The sequence below is a fragment of the Chelmon rostratus genome, chromosome 8 (genome assembly GCF_017976325.1).
Source record: "Chelmon rostratus isolate fCheRos1 chromosome 8, fCheRos1.pri, whole genome shotgun sequence".
In the NCBI taxonomy this organism is placed as follows: domain Eukaryota; kingdom Metazoa; phylum Chordata; class Actinopteri; order Chaetodontiformes; family Chaetodontidae; genus Chelmon; species Chelmon rostratus.
The window spans coordinates 14,054,143-14,075,577 of NC_055665.1; the positions used below are offsets into that span (position 1 = coordinate 14,054,143).

The 21,435-nt window shown below is 43.6% G+C and overlaps 2 protein-coding genes across 5 annotated transcripts in view; both read right to left on the bottom strand.

Moving 5' to 3' along the window:
- Nucleotides 1-1,441: 1,441 nt before the first annotated feature.
- Nucleotides 1,442-10,724, bottom strand: nradd (neurotrophin receptor associated death domain). The gene is made up of 6 exons (XM_041942955.1): nucleotides 10,294-10,724; nucleotides 6,124-6,256; nucleotides 5,581-5,934; nucleotides 4,191-4,422; nucleotides 3,918-4,060; nucleotides 1,442-3,300 (listed from the first exon to the last, which is right to left on the bottom strand). The coding sequence occupies exons 1-6, from the start codon at nucleotides 10,330-10,332 to the stop codon at nucleotides 2,987-2,989; spliced, it is 1,215 nt and encodes a 404-aa protein (XP_041798889.1). The 5' UTR covers nucleotides 10,333-10,724; the 3' UTR covers nucleotides 1,442-2,986.
- Nucleotides 10,725-13,835: 3,111 nt separating this feature from the next.
- Nucleotides 13,836-21,435, bottom strand: part of nbeal2 (neurobeachin-like 2) — a 34,955-nt gene continuing 27,355 nt past the window's right edge. For all 4 annotated transcript variants that reach the window (XM_041941613.1, XM_041941611.1, XM_041941610.1 and 1 more), the window contains 18 exons: nucleotides 21,246-21,353; nucleotides 21,053-21,148; nucleotides 20,836-20,960; nucleotides 20,386-20,526; nucleotides 20,170-20,300; nucleotides 19,900-20,009; nucleotides 19,686-19,803; nucleotides 19,439-19,536; nucleotides 19,239-19,352; nucleotides 19,029-19,115; nucleotides 18,798-18,907; nucleotides 18,063-18,235; nucleotides 17,875-17,969; nucleotides 17,681-17,797; nucleotides 16,554-16,715; nucleotides 16,299-16,447; nucleotides 16,080-16,215; nucleotides 13,836-15,879 (listed from right to left, as the gene is read on the bottom strand). In XM_041941613.1, the coding sequence (XP_041797547.1) occupies nucleotides 15,772-15,879; nucleotides 16,080-16,215; nucleotides 16,299-16,447; nucleotides 16,554-16,715; nucleotides 17,681-17,797; nucleotides 17,875-17,969; nucleotides 18,063-18,235; nucleotides 18,798-18,907; nucleotides 19,029-19,115; nucleotides 19,239-19,352; nucleotides 19,439-19,536; nucleotides 19,686-19,803; nucleotides 19,900-20,009; nucleotides 20,170-20,300; nucleotides 20,386-20,526; nucleotides 20,836-20,960; nucleotides 21,053-21,148; nucleotides 21,246-21,353 (2,178 nt within the window). In that variant the 3' untranslated portion in view covers nucleotides 13,836-15,771. The remainder of the gene's footprint in view (nucleotides 15,880-16,079; nucleotides 16,216-16,298; nucleotides 16,448-16,553; nucleotides 16,716-17,680; nucleotides 17,798-17,874; nucleotides 17,970-18,062; nucleotides 18,236-18,797; nucleotides 18,908-19,028; nucleotides 19,116-19,238; nucleotides 19,353-19,438; nucleotides 19,537-19,685; nucleotides 19,804-19,899; nucleotides 20,010-20,169; nucleotides 20,301-20,385; nucleotides 20,527-20,835; nucleotides 20,961-21,052; nucleotides 21,149-21,245; nucleotides 21,354-21,435) is intronic.

The window sequence follows — 21,435 nt, forward strand, 5'->3', positions numbered from 1 at the left end:
CTCTCCTCTGTCCCAACCCCCCTCCAAGTATATGCACATTCCGCAGCCCCATGCCTGTGTGCTCCAGACCGCAGTTAAGCAGTCCCGTCTGGAGTGTGTGACGGCATGTAACACTGCCCTAGGCCAAGCAAGATGCCTGCTCCCACTTAGAGCTGAATGCAAAGAGATCATTAACAGATTTGAGTTTGGTGCAGAGCAGGAGATTGTGCCTCAGAGAGACAGATGAAGCTTTCCTCCAGAATATTTTGGATGTAGCTATCATTTTCATTTCACCCTCAAATTCTTAAATACCTCTTGACTGATTTCCCACAGGGGTTTGGATAGGAAATGCTCTTAAACACTGAATCTCTTGATAAGGCGTAGCATATTCCAAATATGTCCAAATGCCCTCACTGTGTAATCCATCAAGTAGCTTTTATACTTCACTTTAAGTGACAGACATGTCCATTGGACTGTAGTTGTGGTCCAGTTCAAGTCATTCTCATATTTCAGTGAATGTTAAAAAGGCATTTGCCATTTGGTGAAAATAAATAAACACAAAGGCATAACACAGTCTGCAAATTGCATAAACAACACCAGATTTTATGCTAAGCTGCTAATTGTTTGGGGCCTGTGGGTGATATGACACATAAATAAAACTATGTATCACACTACTGAGGCAGGTTAAATCTTTTTGTCAGTATACTCTCTCACCTCTGTCACGTCACTCAATGCTGCCATTTATTTCAAGCGTTCATCCTAGCTTTCAAGCCTATGTCCTCATTATAGCTACTATTTTGGCTGTTGAGTTATCCATTACTTTTCCCACCATTTTTCTGTCACTTTTAGCTAACTTTTTCAGCTATTCATCATTTCTTTAACGCAAGATCTTCAGATGTTTACTTTCAAATATCAACATTTAGCCATTAGTTTGAATAAAACTACATTAACTGGCCACTTTTGGCTATTTGACCATTCATCCGTTACTTTTAGCTAATCTTTTCAGCCTTTTATCCATTTCTTCTATGTAACGTTATTTTTTATCCATTGTATTTGATATCACCGTTTGTCCCTCAATTTTAAGCTAGTTTGCTATCTATCTATCTTCACTTTAAGGTAGCTTTTTTAACTGCCTTGATTTTTAAATATCATATCCATTAATTTTAGTTTAAGTTAACCTATTCAACTGTTAATCAGCACTGTAAGGTAACTTTTTAAAACTTGTTTATTCTTTACTTTTCTCTACTATTTCAATGTTTCTCTGCTTGCTGGCTAAGTAGTTCTCACGCACTCTTAAAATGGTGTAATTCTATTTTTTCTTTCTTATGTGAGCAACTCTACAATCACGTACCCCATAATTGCAGTACCTGCAGGTACATGTAGGCCTACCCTATGTTTATATGCTTATTGTGCAGATTTGGAGTCCTTCTGCTACAACAAAAGGGCACTGATTTATCAAAGTTATTTATTAAATGAATAAAACTCTTACAAAAACACATTGATGCATACCATTAGGAAATATATACATAAAACCATACCTGGCTGGTATTAAAAAAATATCAAACCATCTGAGGCCATCATATATGTGTAACTAGCACACCGCAGATGTCCACGGTTCTCATAGATTTTATTTAGTTCGGCGTGAAATGGTAATGAAATAAATACAAAAGCAAGATGGCAACTTGGACACGAGTATTGATGTTAACAGTGTCTTTAGATTTTTTTCTGTGTCTAATATGAGAAAAAACAAGGTGACAAAAATGGAGCTGTGTATTATGAATGTGGGGAGAATAGATTCACTCCCATTAATTTTCTTCATTCTTCACGATCTCATTTAAAGCCACGACTTGTCGAAACAAAGCAATATTTAAGATATTTACAATCATTGATGATTATTAGGAAGAGCTAAGAAAGGTGTTCTTATATCTCACAGAATGCTTCATTTTCATGTCTTCTGATTTGACACATCACTGGTGCGTAATATATCCTCAGTGGAAATAAATACCAAGGCTAGTGACTGCAGCAGACGAAGAAGAAGAAGAAAACAACAGAACATGGCAAAACATTACAAAAGCTATCTAGTGAGTAGTTCCACCTACACATTAGATAAAGTGTTCTTATAAAGAAAATATCAATTGGGAACATCATCGGCATCACTGGATTTCTACTGGATGGACTTTCCTTCTCTTCTTAGTTGTGCACATGTGCACGTAAATAGAGGAACTCGCATCACGCTGGAGAGCAGCGTTGTTGGAAGAAACCATCTCCTTTTGGTAAACATCAGCTGCAGTACCAAAGCGGTTGCTGAAGTTGTGAATCATAAAACAAGGCTAGCCAGACTAGAAACTTGATGATCAAAGTCATCCATGTCTGTTTACAATGGCACATGGAAGGGTGATGTTTTTTTTCAGAGCAGGCGGGGGATAAATCCGATTACTGTCTAAATAACATGTAAACAGTGGTTTTAGAATAATCACACATGTGCGAGACGTGTAAACACATTATTCTGTTTCCTGCCACTGACCAAATACTCATAGTAACCAGGATCTGTGTGCATGCAAATGACATCGTAAATGTACTTCAATCTGAACAGGTTTATGCAGCGTCCATTGAGCAAGGCTTGACCAAAATTGAAAAGAGTTGTTCCCTCAGTAGTGGCAGCATGAGGTCGCGACATATTCAGTCTGTTTGTCTCCTCTGGTAACTGCTGATTTGCTCCGTGGAGATAACATCGCACATCGCAGGAGATTCACACGGTTGGATCCATCGTCATCATCATCATCATGGGATCAAATGCTGACATGAACTGGGCTAGAGTAAAAGTGTTACAAGAATAATTTTTGTTCTTTCTAAAAACTGAATTTTAAGTGTCCAACAAAGCGATCAGAACCATCAGTGGCAGCCTCCAACAGCGACAGAGGTGTTGATAACAGAGTGCCTCCCTTGTCGTTTGAATCAAAGTTCCTCACTTGAGTTGTTTAATGTCATACGTGCTTTTGAGGAGCTGTCAGACCACAGAAACACCCTGTGTGGGGCAGTTGAGGGCTGTTACCACATCAGCCCTTTCGATGCGAGCCAGTGCAGAACACAGCAGTCCCAGAGTGGAGCCTTCTTTCTGGGCCCAGTTAGAGAGGAGTGTGTGAGCGGGGGCCTCTCCGCGCCCAAACAGGTCCAGCTGTTCGGGCTCATAGCCCAGCGCTGCGCCCAGCTGCCTCCACCCCCGGCCCCCTCCCTCCTGCAGGAGGCGCTCCACCTCTTCCTGTCTGTGGGGGGGGAGGTTGATGTACAAACGATTGTCCTGCTTGCTGTCCCTCTTAGTACCTGTGGAAACACAAAATTAGCTTACTATTTCTACCAAAGAAAAACAAACCAATAGGATATTTTCTTCATTTTCAAATGCAAAACATTTTATAGGCATGGCGCAAGAAGGCTTCCTCGTCATTGTTCTTGTGGTAGAAGTAAACTGAGAAGTTAAAGGTGCCCTGTGGTTTTCTTGTAAACAAACAAACCGATGTTTACAGTTGGTGTTTCTTTCCAAACCCACGCTGTGTATCTTTGACAAATGTGTCAAATGCATTTCCTTCCTCCTTACAACAAGCCAAATTCTTAAGTATGTTGAAATACATATTTACATCTCTTGCTAGCAAGCAATCTTCCTCCACTGCCTTTTGTTCACGCAAGGACTTTTTCAATTCTGAAGAATACAAGAAACCATGAAGTACTACGAGAAGTGAGGTAACGTGATTGGTCTGAGTTCAAATTCTCGCTGCAGCCTTCAAGAGTACATGTCATCTTCTCTTCTGTGTTTTTTTCTCAATTCTCTAAACAGCTACTGCAGATTAATACAGGTCGAGATGTACTAGTAACCTGGTGAAAAATGTCTTCTGAAGCCTCTGAAACAGTCTAGCTTAGTGTCAGAGAGCCTGTGTCTACCACACCTTTGCTGGGCTGGTTGTCCTGCAGGCTGTGAGAGTCCAGAAAAACGCCACTGTCACTCTGGAGCTTCTCTCCCTCTGGAGATGCTCCCAACTCAGCTGCACGAGCCTTAGAGAGAGCCCTCTTCTGTTTACATGATCTCCAGCTGAGAAAAAGCAGAGGAACACAATGTCAGTTAAGCCACCCACAGTGAGTGATCTTTCATCCCAGGGCCAATCTTAAAATCATTATTACATCCATTTATTGACTTGTACCCATCCCCAGTCAAACCTCACCATTTATAAGCCACATAAAGAAGCAGACCCAGCACCACGGCGGCCAGAACAGACACATAGGCCAGAATGTTGTTGCTGCCACCCTCATCCTGCGGGGTAAACTTGGGCGTTCCAGGGGCAGGACTGGCCTCCCCTTCCTCCGTCACCTCCTCAACACCTGGCCAGCGAGGAGCATCACGGGTCCCGTCAGGCCCATCCAGAGCAGGACGAGATAAAATGTGCAGCTTCTTATCTGTTGAGATTGACGTGAGAGACGTGTCAGGGCCAGTATCACTGCATCGGCACATATGCACATCAGAAACACATTTGGTCTGCATAAATTAGAGCCAGAAATAATTCCACAGAAGCCTGCACGCCTGATGTAATGATACCCTCAGTCATCCCGCTCCCCTGGGGTTTTGAAACCTTTCATTGCCCCTGTTTCCAGCCTCGTTCTCCCTCCTGCGGTCTGCCTATTTTAGGATCAAACACTACAAGGTACTGTGCTGACCTCTCTGGGGTCAAAGGGTCCTGACATATGGAACCAGAGTGTGTACAGATGACCTTACTCCTGGAGAGCAAATGAAGCCTTTTGGGAGCGAGCAGACTAGTTGTCAGGGTCAGCAGCCTCCTTTGGCCTAAAGGTTCTTGGGGGCAGTTAACCTAAAGACCTGTCAAGCTCATACCAATTGGATTACAGCACTTAAGCGGGCTCTTTTTTCGCTTCTCATGTTTCCCATCTCCGAGTGTAACAGAGTGTTCAGATGAGGTGTGGCTGCAGGTGTTGACCACATGTCGTCGTATTCTCACAGACCCTCGCACTCCCTGTCACCCTCCCTTTAGCTCATTCTTTTATCTTTCACTACTGCTGCCTTTCCCTGCATTAGATATAAAAAGGCTGGCACTCTTCTCTATGTTTCTTATTGTCAGCAAAAAAAAGCCCAGAATGAAAAAATGCATTTATCTGCGGCAGCCCATTAGTTCCTACTGAAAACATAAAAACAGATCTTTAAAAAGGGCTAAATAAGTTACCAAAACAGCGGGGACTGTAGTTTTGGGCAAATGCTACAAATAGTCTATTTGGTGGGGAGTAGTTTCAGCTGTGGATTTGGTGCACTACAGCAGCAGGACGACGACTGTAGGGTTGATTCAAAATTAACTACAGTGCCCCTGTTCATCATAGTGTCACCCAGAACAGCAGAGAGGCTCATTTATGCGTTTTTAATTTGTGGACAGCAATGGAGGTTTATGGCACAAAGACATAAACTATGTCAGTCTTACTCAGAAGGATCATTTTATTGTTGTTTTGTGTCTTTTCTTGGGACTTGTTGACAATAAGACAAATATAGAATATGACTATCCTTAACAAATCCAGTGTATTTTCTCACTCTAATTCTTTCTTTCAACTCACCCATGCAGAGCGTGTCAGAGTTGGGCATGCAGGCACGGATCTCCACCTCACTGTCAGAGCACTGGGTGCAGGTCTGGCAGGGTTTGGTGCTCCTCAGCTCCTCGGAAAATGTTCCCGGGCCACACATCTGGCACTGCGTGTTTCCCTGTGGGCCACACTCCCGGATAACACCCTCGCCACGACTGCATGTGGAGCAAGGAGCACACAGGCCGTGGTTGCTCAGAAAGAAGAAGCCGACGTCGCACTCGCATTGTGTGTCTTGAGTGGCAGAGCAAGAGGCCAACGTGGGGACACTCGACGGGCACTTGGCACAGGGAAGGCAAGGGCCGATGCTTTCAGATGGGGAAAATGTTCCTGAGAGGCAGATTACAAAATCAGGGTCAGCCGGGATATGTTGCGTTTCTCTCACAAATATCAGTGGCGATGATGGAACGCAGTGCTGTTTTAAATCTTCCAGCCTCTTGAGCAGATGACAGAGATAATGATAAGGCAGGTAAAACATAGTCTGCATTGGTGGAGTAACATTAGATTATAATTGCTTACCCTGTGGGCATGCTGTGCACTTGGTATCCTCTTTCCCACACTCTACCTCCACTCCAAAGCCAGCAGGACACAGACTGCAACACTGCCCTGCTTCAGTGAACTGGCCACTGGCACAGGCATCTCCAAGAGTAACCTACAGTAAATAAATGACAGAAAAATACTAAAATAAACAAATCCTACCCACACAGGCCATTTTGAACCAATCGTCTTTATTTTGACATGATTGTTACAGGATGCATGTTTAACTTAGTTACCAAACAAGAAAACAAAATAAGTGTTCTTTGTCCAGTAAGTTTTCTGCCTTACACGACACATGGGAAGGAAATCACACACATCCCACCCTTGTGCAATGAAAGAAGCATGGAGCTGGGTGAACCGAAAATGGCCTTTTTATCTTCCTGTCTGCCTCAGTTTTCGCCCTTAAAGTGCTCTCAGCCCTTATCTGCAAGTGGGTAATGGAGAGCCCGGCTTGAGTTATGACATGAGGGATAGATCGGACATTCCTAGCAGCTTGTGCAGCAGGGTTGGTGCCTGACGGGAGAGGCTGGCTTTAATCAGATGGCTTTAGACCAGTGGAAAGAATAAGACATAAAGGGGTGAAGGAAAACACTCAGAAAAGGAGGAAGGAAGAAGTAAAAAGAGCTTCCGCACTCCCACTCATTCCAAATCAGTGTGAATCTGTGTGTGTGAATGCACTGTTTGTATTTTTTGACATTAGAAGAGGAGGGGGAGGTATAGAAAGGAGATGGTTCCAGCCCCAGGCAAGGGTGTCAGTTAACCAAGGCTGCCCAGCATGCAAGTGTGTGTTTGGGTGAGAGGGGGCCTTTGAAGTCGTTGAGCCCTGCAGGTGTGTCCATGAAGGTCAGTATTTCACCAACTCCCCTTCTCCAGGCTCCGAACAACGGCATCTTAAACATGCACACATTTAATGGAGATTGGCCTACCCCGCCTGGGGGCTGACAAGAGCAAACAGATGTCTAACAACTAACCTCCTGCAAAGGGGAAAAGTAACAGCTAAACAGCCCACTGATGACTCTCTCTGTCTCTGAAGGCTGCCAAAAAACACAGGCAACGTGTGTGAACCTGTCGAGCCTCCAGCAAAAAGCCCACCAGATACACACACACACGCACGCACAAACACACACACCACGCCGCGCACCCATTTGCAAAACACTGAAATGTTCCATGCTGATACTACAGGAGAAGCAGCTTTGAAACGGGGCTCGCCTCGTTCCAAAAACAACAGGCAGTTTCACTGCGGCGCTTACAGAGGAGCCTGATGATATCTGAGCACCAGCCACAGAACCCAGATCAGAGGTATTAGCGTGTCGGGGTGGTAGGATCCAGCAGTCAGGAACCAGTAGGATGTTTGGAGTTGGCAGACTGTGACCAAGCCCAGACCATAATAACTTGTAGCACAAAGGCTTCCTGGTAACTCTGGTTGGTCCTCTCCACATGACAGATGCGGCTCCTCTACTCACACGAGCTAACCTCTTAGCCCCAAATCTACGCTTTGATAAATATTTGGTGACAGTGGCTCTGCTTTATTTTTACCTCCAGCTTGGATTTCTGTCATTTTGCAGTGCCCGGTGTGAGTCTGGGCTGGTGCAGCTCAGTGAGCCTGCCCAGAGGCCCGACTGGGCAGGAACTGCCAAAGGCTTGGCACTTCACCCACCGGTGCCCAGTGTACAATAAAATATTTAGTCCATGCCTCACTGGAGACGAGTGGGAACAGTGATCTACTCAGTAGAGGAATGAGTAAATCATTATCTACTGTATATACAGTATGAAATTCTACTATATATGGATTGGATACTACTTAGCGCTTATTGGTACGGTAAAATATTCCAGTATATGATTCACATCTATCACACGTAATGCTGCAGTGAATCAGTATTTACAATTTCAGTTAAATTCATCATCAGAGAAAATGATGCATAACAAAAAGTGCTTATGCTTCCTTACATTGATAACGTATTGAAATGAACAAATCACCGCTTGAAGGTATGTGGCTAAAGAATAACAGCGAGAGCACAGCTAGATCTGATTATTTAGACGTTAAATTGTTAATTTAACTCAGATTTCCATTTAAAAACGATCAGCTGTTATCGATCGTAGTCAAACCTTGACCATCTAACCACATTTGCTGGTGTTCCTACAATATCATACGTTGGCTTCATGTCCAACTTTTTCCCAAGGTGAGTTTGGTGTGCGTGCACCAGCATTCAGTCTTATCTGTTGCCTCGGGGGCAGAGAGTCTGAAGGGACGGGGGCTGCAGTTGCTTTTTCCATTTAGGCAAGAAGCTGCAATCTGAAGGGATTCCCCAGTGAGAACAGACGGACCACCGAGGAGCACGGCTTTCAATGGGGCTCTCAACTCCACGGCTGCCGGACTCGCTCAGTCATCGCAGATCACACACACACACACACACACACAGACACACACAAACACATTTCATTTCAGCCCCCTCTGTGTCTGAAACATTTTCTGTGCCCCTTTGAAGTGAGACCACTTTTGAGGCACGTTGGCTGGAGTTTCCCCAGTTAATCTAATCTGCGTGAAAATAAACACACAAAAGGATGCTCTCTCCCTGCGAGGACAATGACCCACGGACTTCAGACAGGGGTCTGTCAGCACAGACCGCCTGAGCTGAGGAAAGGTTGTCTAAGCTGCACATCCCACCTCCACTGATTGCTGTGATTAGTATTTAAAGGGAGCGTAAAGGACAAATTAAAGGACGCGGGTTTCTCTCTTTTCCAGCTTCAAGTTCACCCAAATATATGGTCTACCCTAAATCAAACAAGACAGCACACAGTGATCCGTTAACTGTTAATCTAGTGATTTTCAGCTCTCGCCAAGCGTTGAGAGGTGGTTCAAATTTCTAAATGGTCCTGAGGTCTGCCCCCTAAAGAAATCTGCTTAACTACTCTATGGAAATTCAAATGACTGTGGTAACAAACTAAACCACCCCCCCCAACTCAGGCACTCACTCACGCACACACACACACACACACACACACCACAAACTGGGAGAAAATGATGATAATTGCTTTGCTCCGGATATCCAGACCCAGCACCACTGAAAGCTAGGCCACATTTTCACCAGGAACTGCAGCAAATACGGCAAAAGTACAGTAAAGGACAGGCAATACAAGCCTTAGAAACAGAGTCAGTGGTAGAAAATCATGACGGGTGTGCTCACACACTGTAAAGTACAATTAGCTTCTGCACTAAATCATCCAAGTGAGCAATCGGAGAATCATTTGACAGCACGGATTAGGACTTTTCTGTGGGCTGAAGGAACACACTTAAAGTCTGTGTGTTTGCAGTGCAGAACACAGAACACCTTAGACTTCAAAAAGAGACCCTTTAGATTATCAGAGGGAGATATGCATCTTTTTAAGACCTGAAGTTTTATCTAAACACTTTGATCCAACAAAAGTGCTTTGACTCTGAGGAGCGTGTCCAGGCAGGACTACAAGCCCCATGGGCTTTTTTCAGGTAGTTGAGTGTCAAGTCATTGTCTGCAAATGTGGGGGCCTTCTTTTCACACTGATCCTGGTTTAATAATACGCTATTAAACAACACAGAAACTATAATTTGTCAATAAAACACATCATTTATCACGGTGGAGGTGCCTAATCTTGGTAAACTGTGCGCCCCTGTGATGTTTCTCCACGTTTTCCCAGGATGTCCCCTGTTCCCTGGTCACACCAGGGAACAGAACGGCCGGTGTGTGGATGTACAGCAGGCAGGCCACGGCCCAAGATGTGTCTCTGAGGAACCAGCAGTTTTATAGCAAAATAAGTAGAGTAGTTTGTTTTCTCTTTGATCATGAGAGGCGACACAAGAAAGGGCGGATGAGATTTAATCAGAAGTCTCCCCTCACTCTTTCCACTGTTGTTTGCCAACTACAGAACGACAACAAACACATGCACCAACATGGGCCATATGACACGGCCTTAAAGAAATATGGCTTAGTGGTGTAAAACAGACTTCCTTTGGGAACAATGGTGTAAAATTGAACTCGGTGGCAGCAGTTTGCAACGTTTTCCATTCTGGTGTTATGATGGAAAAAGTGAAATAAGCAGGCAGATCATTCTAAAGACTTGTGACCGGTGGGAATATGTGCCATTGTGTAAGTAAAGCAGTAATTAACTGTTGCTTACTTTTAACAGCAGGAGCGCGCAGATGACAAGCGGTCTCATGTCTTCAGTGTCCAAAATCCTTCCAGCGGACGGATGAGTGCGTCTCAAAGTCTCTGACAGAACCTTTTCTCCTGTCTGCAAGCCTAAAAAAACCGCATCCAAACCTTCACTTTTCTAAACCTAAATGTGACACTTGGAAAAAAAACGTCTCCTGAAACGCGCTGGTTCCACACACGGCGAAATTTGTTATATTATAGTCCAGTAATCAGATGTTTTTTTTTTACGCATGAGAAAGCGGCTTTACAACGAGGGCTGTGTAATCCGTAGTTTCTCCCAGGAGCAGCGCGGCAGACGCATTTCCTTCTCTCAGTGCATTCCCTGCTGATACTGTGCAAGTTTACACAAAGTTTCTTCTGTTTCAGCTGCAGGGGCGCACGGGTTGCTACCTCTCCTGCTGCTTTCCTACAGATGAGGCAGGCAGAAAAAGCTCCTGTATGCTCTCCTTGGCCTTTTCTCCTCCCATCTCCTCAGCTTGCAGTGCGGCTTCCTGATTGGCTGCATCCCTGCGACGCGGTGCTGGAAACAAGAATGTAATGGAGGCGTAAAAAGTATGAAGTGCAACCAGGTCTGACACTGTCTGTGTGCGATAATGTCGCCAAACAGCCTCATACCTGCAGGAATAAGCTAATACGTGTTCAAAAAAGTGATCTGCACGACAAATATACTGAGTGAAAATATCGTCAAGCAGGAATATGTGGAGACTCAGAGTGATCAGTGTCGAATGAATAAATAGAACATTATGAAGTAAAAAATTATACAAGTAAATACAGACAAAATATCAGTGGTGGAATATAACTAAGAACTTTTGCTTATTGATAATTCATTTGATGCCACTATTGCTCTCTTTAATACACTTCATTAATTTGTCAGTCTGTAAAATAATTTAAATACTACTTACATTAATGCATCAGTAACAATTCAGTAATTATATAATTGTATATAATTTTACTGCAGTACTTTTACTTTTGATACTTTAAGTACATTTTACACCTTCCATTACTTTAGTAATGATTCTAGTGTTTTTGTGGAATTGCTACTATTACTCATGGCTCAGAATACTTTCTCCAGCTCTGCAAACTAAATAAAAGAATAGAGATATAATCCAATAAGTGTAGAAATCTCAGCCCTGTATTATCAAATGGTATTCCACACTGCTACACAGTAACATATTTTTATTTGGCTCTGTTCATTAATGAGATTATTTTTTTCAGTATGCTTTATCTATCAATTTAATAGCTAAAATTCTGAGGTAATCATAATTCACCTGAGTGATTTCACCTTATTCTACTTTATACTTCTACTCCACTACATTTCAGAGGCAAATATTGTACTTTTTGCTCCACTACATTTATCTGATGACTTAAGTTACTGGTTACTTTGCAGATTCAGATTATTAATACAGACTCTAACTGACAAATAAATTAGAATGTATCATTATTAATTAAACTATGCAGCATTAGAAAAAGAAGGTAAAATTAGCCCATCTTAAGGCTGCACGTTAAAATGATATCACTAATTATGGTACAATGGCAGTATATATTATTCTGAAAATTTGTCATTCTGCATCATGAGTGTTAACATCACATGTGTCATAGTGGATAATGAATTACAAAAAAGCACACGTGGATCCATAAAACCGTGTTAAATGGTGGTCAGTGACGTGACGCTATTTTACAACCTCACAGGGATGCTTACAGAGAGCTGTGATCAGTTGTTATCAGAAACAAAGGAAAGTGTGTGAATCAAACAAGATGCTCTGAAGAAGAAGTACATGTTTGATCTCAGCAATTCAAAAGATTAGAAATCCAGCGCAGGGTAAATTACACACCTTGTAAATTCTAGTGAATGCATCGCAGGGGGGCCTGGAGACTTCAGAGGAAAACAAATGGAGAGATCCCTCAGACACAATACTACTTGCACTTCAAAGCCTGCCGAGGGATGAGAGGGCACAGAGAGGATGTCCCCGCTCTGATAAAACTTGAAGGTTTCAGTCACATGGAATTCTCCTTTCATTAAGTGTCATCAATGCTGCAAAAATCCCCCATCTTACCAAGTGATTTTTGTTCAGTGTTAGCCATAAAGGGGTAATTTTCTTTAAAACAAGCAAAAGGCACAGCTCTGGCTGTGTGGTGAGATCCTTTTATGTAGATTTCTTGTTGATGTTTGCTCCAATGCTGCCAAGTAGTTTTTATCTATTATCAGGTCTTAAAATGTCCTCTTTTCGTTTCCAATACAAATGTCATTTTTCTTAATTCTGGTGCAGCAATCTGCCTCATTTTGTCTTGCTTCAAGATATGGATGAACAGGTCTAGAAAATCCTTAAAGCAACTAGATTTTATAAGGGAAACAGGATGTTGTAATCTTATTGTCAGAGGAACACTGGTGCATTTTCTTCACTTGTTTAAAAAGAAAAAGGGCATTTTGGATTTTAAAAAAAGTGCTTGTTAAGACGTTGACATTTGCCGTGCAGTGGAGCAAACATCAAATAAATAATAAAATAAACACGATTTTATCAGTAATCAGACAAATAAACAGTTCCCACCACTTCTTTCTTCTTGCCTTGCTGTAGGGGGCACAGACTCTTTATCTGAGGGTCGAGTTCCTCTGCGGTCATACGTGGGTGAGAACGATAAGGCAGCCATTAAGAAAAACAGGATTTTGTGCATAGGCCTGAGGAGAAATTAACCGGAGGGGGAGGGAAGAAGAAGGGGAGAGGGGGGAAGGCTGAGGTCGTTGACAGAGGCCTGTTTGAGGGCTGTTGCGGCTCTTGGCAGCAACAACTTGAACAACACAGAAATTGCAGCATTTCATGACATCCATCCCCTCAGCCTGCCCTCGGGTCTGGAGAGGTCAGAGGGAGATACTGCCAATAACTGAGAGCGAGGTGTCAACCCCTCCCACCATTGTCAGAGGGGCCACATCAGAGTAACTGCATCCCGCTTCTCCCTCCTACTCCACTTCCCTTATTCACATTTCTGTGGCTTGTATTTGACTGGGGGTCTACAGGTCGGTTTTATCACCCGCCTCACCCCTCCCCACCCTTCTGAATTGTACCCCCGGAGGTGTTTACGGGGAGGCTGGCAGGATGTTCGGCCCACCAGGAGATCAAAGTCTCCTCTTCAAGTAAATGTGCCGGTGCTCGCTGTGACCTTTTCAACTCTAATGGGGTTAACATCACAGACGCATGCAAGGCTGGGATTACAGTAGAGGAGCTGGATGATCTACGTTGTGGCAGCGGATCAGTTTCCTTCCTGCTGTGGTTCACACACAAGAATCAGAGCTCATTTTTCCGCAGTGGGCGATCATCCTCGGGATACGATCCGTGGTCCACAGAAAAGAGGATTCCTGAATACACTAAGTGTGCAGTCACAATATACTGGCCATATTAGGACAATTTCAAGAGAGCGCACCAAGACTTCAGATGCAAACAGATGGAGCGGAGAGAGAGAACAGACAAGCGTGATTCCCCCTGTCATGTTTAAGTTACAAGGAGCAGAGGCGGCTTGATTTTGAAAAAGTAAAGTGTATTTTCCACATCTTCCAAGAAAAATACAAAGGCTAAATAACAGTAGTTCAAGAAAAATGGATCAAGTCCAAATTCAAGGCAGTGCTGGCCCTCACTTAAGGCTTTTTGTGTCACTTTGAACTGAAATCAGAACATCTGAACAAGAAATAATATATAATACATTATATAAAGCGTGGCTTACACCTTACTAATACACTGACTACAAAGACCCAATTCTGAAAGGAAGTATCCATTTTGAGCTCCATTGATTAAACTAAAGGCTCTGAGCTCTGCTGCATAATTACTTGAGTGAAATATTACATCCATAACACAAAACAGAGCGGCGTTACATGAATCGATATCAGTATGCACAATAGCAAATTAAATAAGCAAATGTGTACTTGAACAGCTGCTTATGCAAACAATCCGTTATATTCACAGACTGTCTCAGTTGCAGACAGTATCTCACCTTACTGTTGTATATTATGAATAAAATGTGATTTTAGACAGGGAAGACAATAAGTAAACAACATCATCTCAAATATAGTTTCTTTTATACTTGTTTTACACTTAAGGTTATTCTGAGCATCACTTACAAAGACTGGGTAATTTGCATGTGTGCACCATTCGCCCATGTCGTTCCCTCTGTCTCTCTACCGTCATGACACTGCATATAACAACTACTTTGTTCCAACCACAGTAAAAGAGGCTGGCAGGAAGTGAATTCCTCTCAAGCTCACTCACAGACTGTCTGCTCACGTGTTTCAGAGTCATCAGATGTTTTCGGCGCTTCAGTACAAAACCAGTACAGGCAAGCATGTGCACCCAGCTGACAGTTTACTGAGTTAATCAGGTCACACAGTAGGTCTGAGAAGGAGCAGGAAGGTGTGTTTAAATCTGATCAGCAGGGATACGATCTGACCTATAGTGATCTTCCATAGAAACAGATGATTGGAATTCAGTGTTTATACAAGGCTGAAGACACAGGCTAAAAGAAGGCACTTTTCAGATCAAACAAAACAGGGATATAGTCATGTGATGCACAGAGTAATGACAAAACTAGCATGGAAACATTTGTAAAAGCCTTTACGCCAGTGTGTGGAAGGCTCTCCTCTTCAGTTTCATTGCATCCAAGCTCCACAATCACGATTAAAAAAAAGTGAATGTATTTCACATACTTGACCATTAAAGCAGTTATTGCTTTAATTGTAACAGTTTTACATTGCTTAGAGCCTGGAGGAATGCAGAATTATACACTACGGTATTGTGGTGCACGTCTGGTGCGAGGATCATCCTGACATTGACCGCTGCAGATCACAGCACAACATTGGCTCACTAGCGATCAATCACCTCCTGTGTCTCTCTTCAGAAAGTCAACCCCCTTGTGGTATATACCAGTATTGCAAAGTGGAAATCTCGAACAACATCTACAGTACTTTTCAAGTTTCAAGGAGTTTTAAGAAGGTGCCATTGCCCAACAACGGCTTTGGGACATTAAACAGCCCAGGGATCACAGCTGTTCCTCTGACATGAAAGAAGCCAAGAACACGGAGTCTGGTGAGTTCACAGCGTTACTTCTGTCTGTGTCTGAGGCTTTATGCGCATCGGCGCGAGTACATCCCTGAAACATGACTGAATATGCAGTTCGACAGCAGTTCACAACGTCAAACACAGAGCTCGCCTCCATCCGCAACACAAGGCCACTCTTTGGAATGATGCCGATTAAAAACAGTGCACAACTGTCAATGAAATACGCAATAAAATAAAATATCAAACCATTTAAGAATTAAAAAAAGTGCTCAGTGTATAGTTGCTCTCTCAGAGAGATCAGTGGCTGAGGAGGACAGTTTCCCAGCATGTACAGTAAAGAAAAGAAGGCCTTGTTGAGTCTGTGGAGCATGTTGCCGGTGTAGGTATTTCCACCATTGCTCATCTCATTTGCCAGCATTCTCAGTTGGATTATATTCGGTTTCACCTGACGACACCTGAGAGATGCGGCGTGTGGAGCCCCACAGGCGACGGGAGAATTGTCCTGAGCGAACCTGAGAGCAGGAGGAGAGACATGTTAATCCTCACTTGAGGGCTAAAATGGAGATGTTAGACTAAAGACGCTTGATTACCATTTGAAAAAACAGGCATTCAACAAGTACTTAGCATATGATCACCCCTGACACACACACACACAAACATGCACCACCGCCCACTCCCGCATGTCACAAACACTTGATGTCCTGCTTCACACCTCCTCTGGCTTCCCTGCCCCCACCACAATTAACTTCCCATCCTCTAGTCCCACTAGGATGTGGCTGCACTCCTTGGTGACAGACACACTCCTCACAGGAACCTTCAAGGCCAGAGGCGTGACCAAAGCATCCAGACTGTCAAACAGAGAACAGAGAAGAGTTAGGGGGGGGGGGCTTAAAGATTTCTATACATGATGCAAATTAGGCTCTGTCTTTACCTGCATAAATCCCGTATGTGAAGGCCGCCTTGCATGGTCCCCAGGATGACGTATTCAGACACCAGGTGGAGAGCAGTCACCTGCTCCTCCATGGTGAAGGAGGACAGCAGACAACTATTCACTGAGTAAACATGAATGGAGTACTTGCCCTGTAGGAATAAGCAGAATTTTGGTATTGGCATAAAGAGGTTGAGAAACTTGCCAGAGCGTGTGTTTCTGCTTGTGTTTCCATTTGCACTGTATGTATTAACGTACCTTTCTATGAGAGCGTTCCTCCAGCGAGGTCTGTACCACAATGTGTCCCTCCATGCCAACCTGGAGCTCAGAGATTTGGGCAGGTACACAGCTGTCACTAGGAGGCCGCAGAGTTCGTAGGAACTGGCCTCGTCGGACAGTGTGCACAATCACAGTCCCATCCTGACACACAGTGAACAGCGAATGATGGTCAGTGAATATGCACTCATACCTACACTTTATTGTTTCCATTACCGTTATTTCCCTATTATGCATTTTTGTGTATGTTTAACAATGCAAACCAGGGTCTTTAAACCAAAGACGCATGGACTCACAAGTAGCTAGTTTATTGGAGTCTTTTGGCAACCTGTCATGCTGCAACTTTTGGCAACCAAGAATCCAAATAGATCAATGTACAATGTAAAGTGCTTCAAACTACAGAAAGGCAGAATGGACTTGTATGTTTTGTACATCCTCTCTTACTTTAAAACCAGTTAGGAGATGAAAAAAAAAGAAAGTCACACATGACTTTCCCGTGGTTCACTTTGTTACATTACACTTTGCAGGTATCAACAACTGCTGGGTATAAGATGGGAACATCTGTCTCATCCTTATAAAAGGTGCATGCTTTGGAGTTGTTTCCTGTGGCTGGTACAGATTACATTCTCACGTCTAATGAACCACACCAGTTTGCTTGGAGAACATCCAAGATTTTTAAGCATAACTGTGGTTACTTAGGTTGAACAGCATTTTTCACACCTGCAGAAACCTACAGAGCTCTAGCAGAATGAGAGAGAAAATAAAAAAAAAAACTTCTACGTGATAGCTTTCTATCATTATAATAGAGCATAAATGATCAGTAGTTAATCAATTAGTTGATCAACTGAAATTTACAGGTATTTCCCTGCCTTACATTATTGCAAACCAAATGTTTGGGCTTTGGGTTTTTTGGCAAGATTGAAAAAAAAGAAGCTATTTGATGATCTCACATAGACCAAACAATGAATCAATTAATCAAGAGACTAAATGGTTCAAATAATCATCAGCTGTAAAGTTCTAAATTATTTCCTTGTGTTTCCTGATTATGTATACTGTGCGGTTTGTATCAAGCTTTTGCCAGTTCAAAGAGAGAGAGAGAGATCTCTGACCTTTGACCCTGAGACAGCCATGTCCAGTTCAGTGCTGATGGCCACACAGGTGACCTCCTGGTCATGTCCACAGAGAACCTGCACTGGCCGAGGAGACAGGCCACTGGAGAAACCACCCTGAAGGACAAAGAGCCATCATTTTGACAGCAGTTTACAATCATACACAAGCATGTGACAGATCTGAAGATGTTTACCTGCTGTAGAACCTGCCACACTATACAGGATGTGTCCCTTGACCCAGAGATGAGGTAGATGCCACAGAGATCCAGAGCCAAGCAGGTAACAACGTCTTTGTGAAATGCACAAAAGCACAAGTACATGTGTAACACAGAAAGAAAGCATATGTACACAGTAAGTTAGACATACGACAATAAGAGCTCACCAATGTGCCGGCAGATCCTGCCCACCAGCTTTCCCTTCCCCAGCTGCGTGACACGGAGACTGCAGTCCCAGTGTCCCCCGCTGAACAGCAGGCGGCCATCGTTGGACACCACCAGCACCTGAGCGCTGATCTCCACCCCGGGAGAGAAAGGTCCACTCAAGAAACGCTGCGTTCTGCACCACAACGCAGGGTTGGAGAGATCAAAGCAAGTTCAAAACGAGAAGTGAGAGATAGCCGTGGTCTAAATGTGAAGGAGATTTATAATCGGCACATTAAACTGTCACGACATCGACAAATTACAACCTGCATGAAACCCAGTGTTCCAGTGGTTCTTAATCCTAATTTATTTTGTGTTTATGTGATCCAAGTTCAAGGTCAGTTTGAAATAAGATCCATTAAACCAAATTTCAATTAATTAAACAGGCTTTGAAGCTTCACAGACAAAGAAGGACAGCCAGGCAGATGTTCTGCTTCCATCCAACTGTCAGGGAAGTTTTATGCATCCTTTGTGTCAGCTAATGATGGTGTATTTCATCACTGGCTCTCAGAAAAAAGAAAAACAGCAGGCAATATTCAGCCACATCAACAAACAGCCACACAACACAATGATTACCTTACACATGGGACCTTTGTGGTTGGGACATTTCTGGGAGATTTTGGTGAAGTGATATTTAACAGAGAGTAATTTTGGATGGTGGATGATGAAACTTGGGCCATGTTTTCTGTATCACTCACTTGGGGTTAGTCATGGTGGGGTCCTTAGTGAAAGTGAAGTAGTTGGCGATGTTTTTGTCGTATGGCAGCCAGCTGTGTGTCCCTATCAACCCATTTGAACTCACAGTCACCTGTAGAGGAAAAAGTGCCATAACACAAAAATGCTAAACTGCGACTGTTGCACATGAATGTCGTCGTGCTGTCATGACTGCGTTGGGTTTTATGTTTGGCCTTTGTGAAACTGAACCTTACCAGAATATCTGAGCCCTGGATGATGAAGGAGCGATTCTGGTTCTTTGGTACCACTGCCTGGACCAGAGGAAAGCCATCACTTACCACCTGAGGTGCACACACACACACAATCGCACACACATACACACCAACACATGAGTTGTGAGATGAGTTATTAATTTAGTGGATTGATGACATCATGACAGGACTTGAAAGCATTTCAGAACCCACCTCCACAAATGGTCGGAGCTTACTGAGCTGCTCAAAGATATTCAGGGGCACAGTGTCCAGGCGGGCCTGCCGCCTCACTGCGTTCTCAGCTGACATACGAGGAGGATGAGGCTCCTGGTTGAAGACAGGAACATGATGAACTGTATTTTGTTGATGATTGAGGCTTTAAAAGCAGCTGTGAATTAGTCTGGGAGTTGTACCTTAAGGAGCTGACAGGGAGTCTGTCCAAAGTTGCTGATGATGCCTTCCAGGGCTTTGCGCTCCGTCTCATTGGCAACTGCATCCAGATCTACTGCACCTGCAGAGGTGCCAAACAGGAAATAAGAGTGAGTAAGAACACATAAAAACACTGTTAATGCGTAAAGGCTGAAGAGTAAAATGGGACATGAGGAGCAGTCCACACTCTTTAAAAATCCAGAGTAAGAACGAGCATTCACTTTTTCTTACCCTCATAAGTGCAGTAGTAGAAGACATTGAGGGCATTCACTGCCTCTTCACCTCTCTGCTTGCAGCCAAAGATCAAGTCAATCCACTCATGGAGGTGATTGGACACATGCTCACATTCCTTGAGTTTAAGATACAAGTTGTTGTCACCTTGAACAGTTGTCTTAATACACTATGTTAGATAACAAATGACAGGCTAGGTTTCGTGCTGACTCACCAGGGCTTTCCTGTGCTTCCTGATGAAGTCCTCTCTCGATGTGGCCCAGCGAGGCAGCAGAACATCTGTCACTGGGTCCTGAGATATCTGCAAGCGTCCCAGGTCAAAGCCTACAACGATCATGCAGCAGCAATGCATTAGTTTCTTTCATTAAACAAATATTTGTGCATGATTTGTATATAAATATATATCTTTACATGCCACAACAAAACAAGGCAGATTCATTTGCTTTCAAAGAGTCCATTTGCCCAAAGCTACGGCCTTCCTCACCGTTCATGTTCTGCAGGAATTCTGGGAAGTAGAAGAACTCCGGGATGAGCTCTTTGACGTCAGCTGGACTCTCCATGCGAGCCTGCCAGGCTGCTGCCACTGAGTGGAACTGCCTGTCTGCGCAGTCAAACCTAAACAACGGCAGCATGCACCAACATGAGAACACACCATACCAGGAAATTCAAGGTAATATCATGCTCTCGTCAGCATTCCCACCTGCCACTCTGCAGCTGGATATGCAGAGTTGTGAATGGCTCCATGCGGATCATGTAGTGCATGACTCCTGCTGCATTCGAGTAGTGTGTGCCATAGTGGAATTTGTCGATGGTGCCTGTTGGGTCCTCAAAGCTCTCATACCTAGTGACAAACAGAAGGCGTCCTTCAATCTTTCCTAACTAGCTTCCACACTGCCACTGTTCATTCATTTCAGAATGGTGTGACAATCAACAAAAAGCCTGCTTGTGATGGGTAATCCATCACACTTTGTTGCCTTTATATTCTTATTATCAGCATTATGCCATTGTCAGGTGGTAATTCAGAGACTGTTGTGAAACCTAATCCTTGTTGCTTCATTCAAGTGCTTGTGGTAGACATCTGAGAAGCGACAGTCGGCTGCAGCTCTGCAACCCTTTCAATACAAGAAATAACAGTTATATAATCATTTACTTTTCTCTGACGTTCTGCGCGTGGCGAGGGTTGACCACACCTATGGGCTTGGACAAGTCTCTGAAAACTGACGGATTCTCCAGATCCAGAACGGGAGAGGTATAGTCACACAAGACCCAGGGGAACTGAAGAGAAATAAGAACGCAACATGTCAGCGCATCATTTTTTTCATAAATAGAAGTTGTACCCACTATCAGGGGAGACGGTGTGTACGTACCACAGGATACTGCGACAGGTCGTTGTAGGTGCGTCCAGCAATGGTGTTCAGCTGCATCAAATACTCAAAATTGGAGATTTCTCTGCACACCCATTTCTGTTCAACATATCAAAATCAGATTGGTCCAACACAATAAGCACAGCTCAGATCAAAATAACTGAGCTCCTTGGAGAGAAGTTAATTAAATAAACACCTGAGTAAGCCCAGATGCCTTCAGTAGCTCTTGGGGGGAGCGAGAGCCGAAGTAAAACAGGTTGGGAGGCCGCAGCCCCAGGATCCTAGAGTACACTTTGTTTCGAACCTGAGATGGAAGACATAAAGACATTTGTTTCACACCACCGCATTATTTCAAAAGCATCTATTTTGCTCTACTTATAGAGAAG

Coding starts and splice junctions, on each gene's coding strand:
- nradd (XM_041942955.1), bottom strand. CDS start 10,332: ATGAGACCGCTTGTCATCTGCGCGCTCCTGCTGTTAAAA. Junction 6,257..10,293: donor GCGCGCTCCTGCTGTTAAAA/GTAAGCAACAGT, acceptor TATTTACTGTAG/GTTACTCTTGGAGATGCCTG. Junction 5,935..6,123: donor GTGCACAGCATGCCCACAGG/GTAAGCAATTAT, acceptor TCTGCCTCTCAG/GAACATTTTCCCCATCTGAA.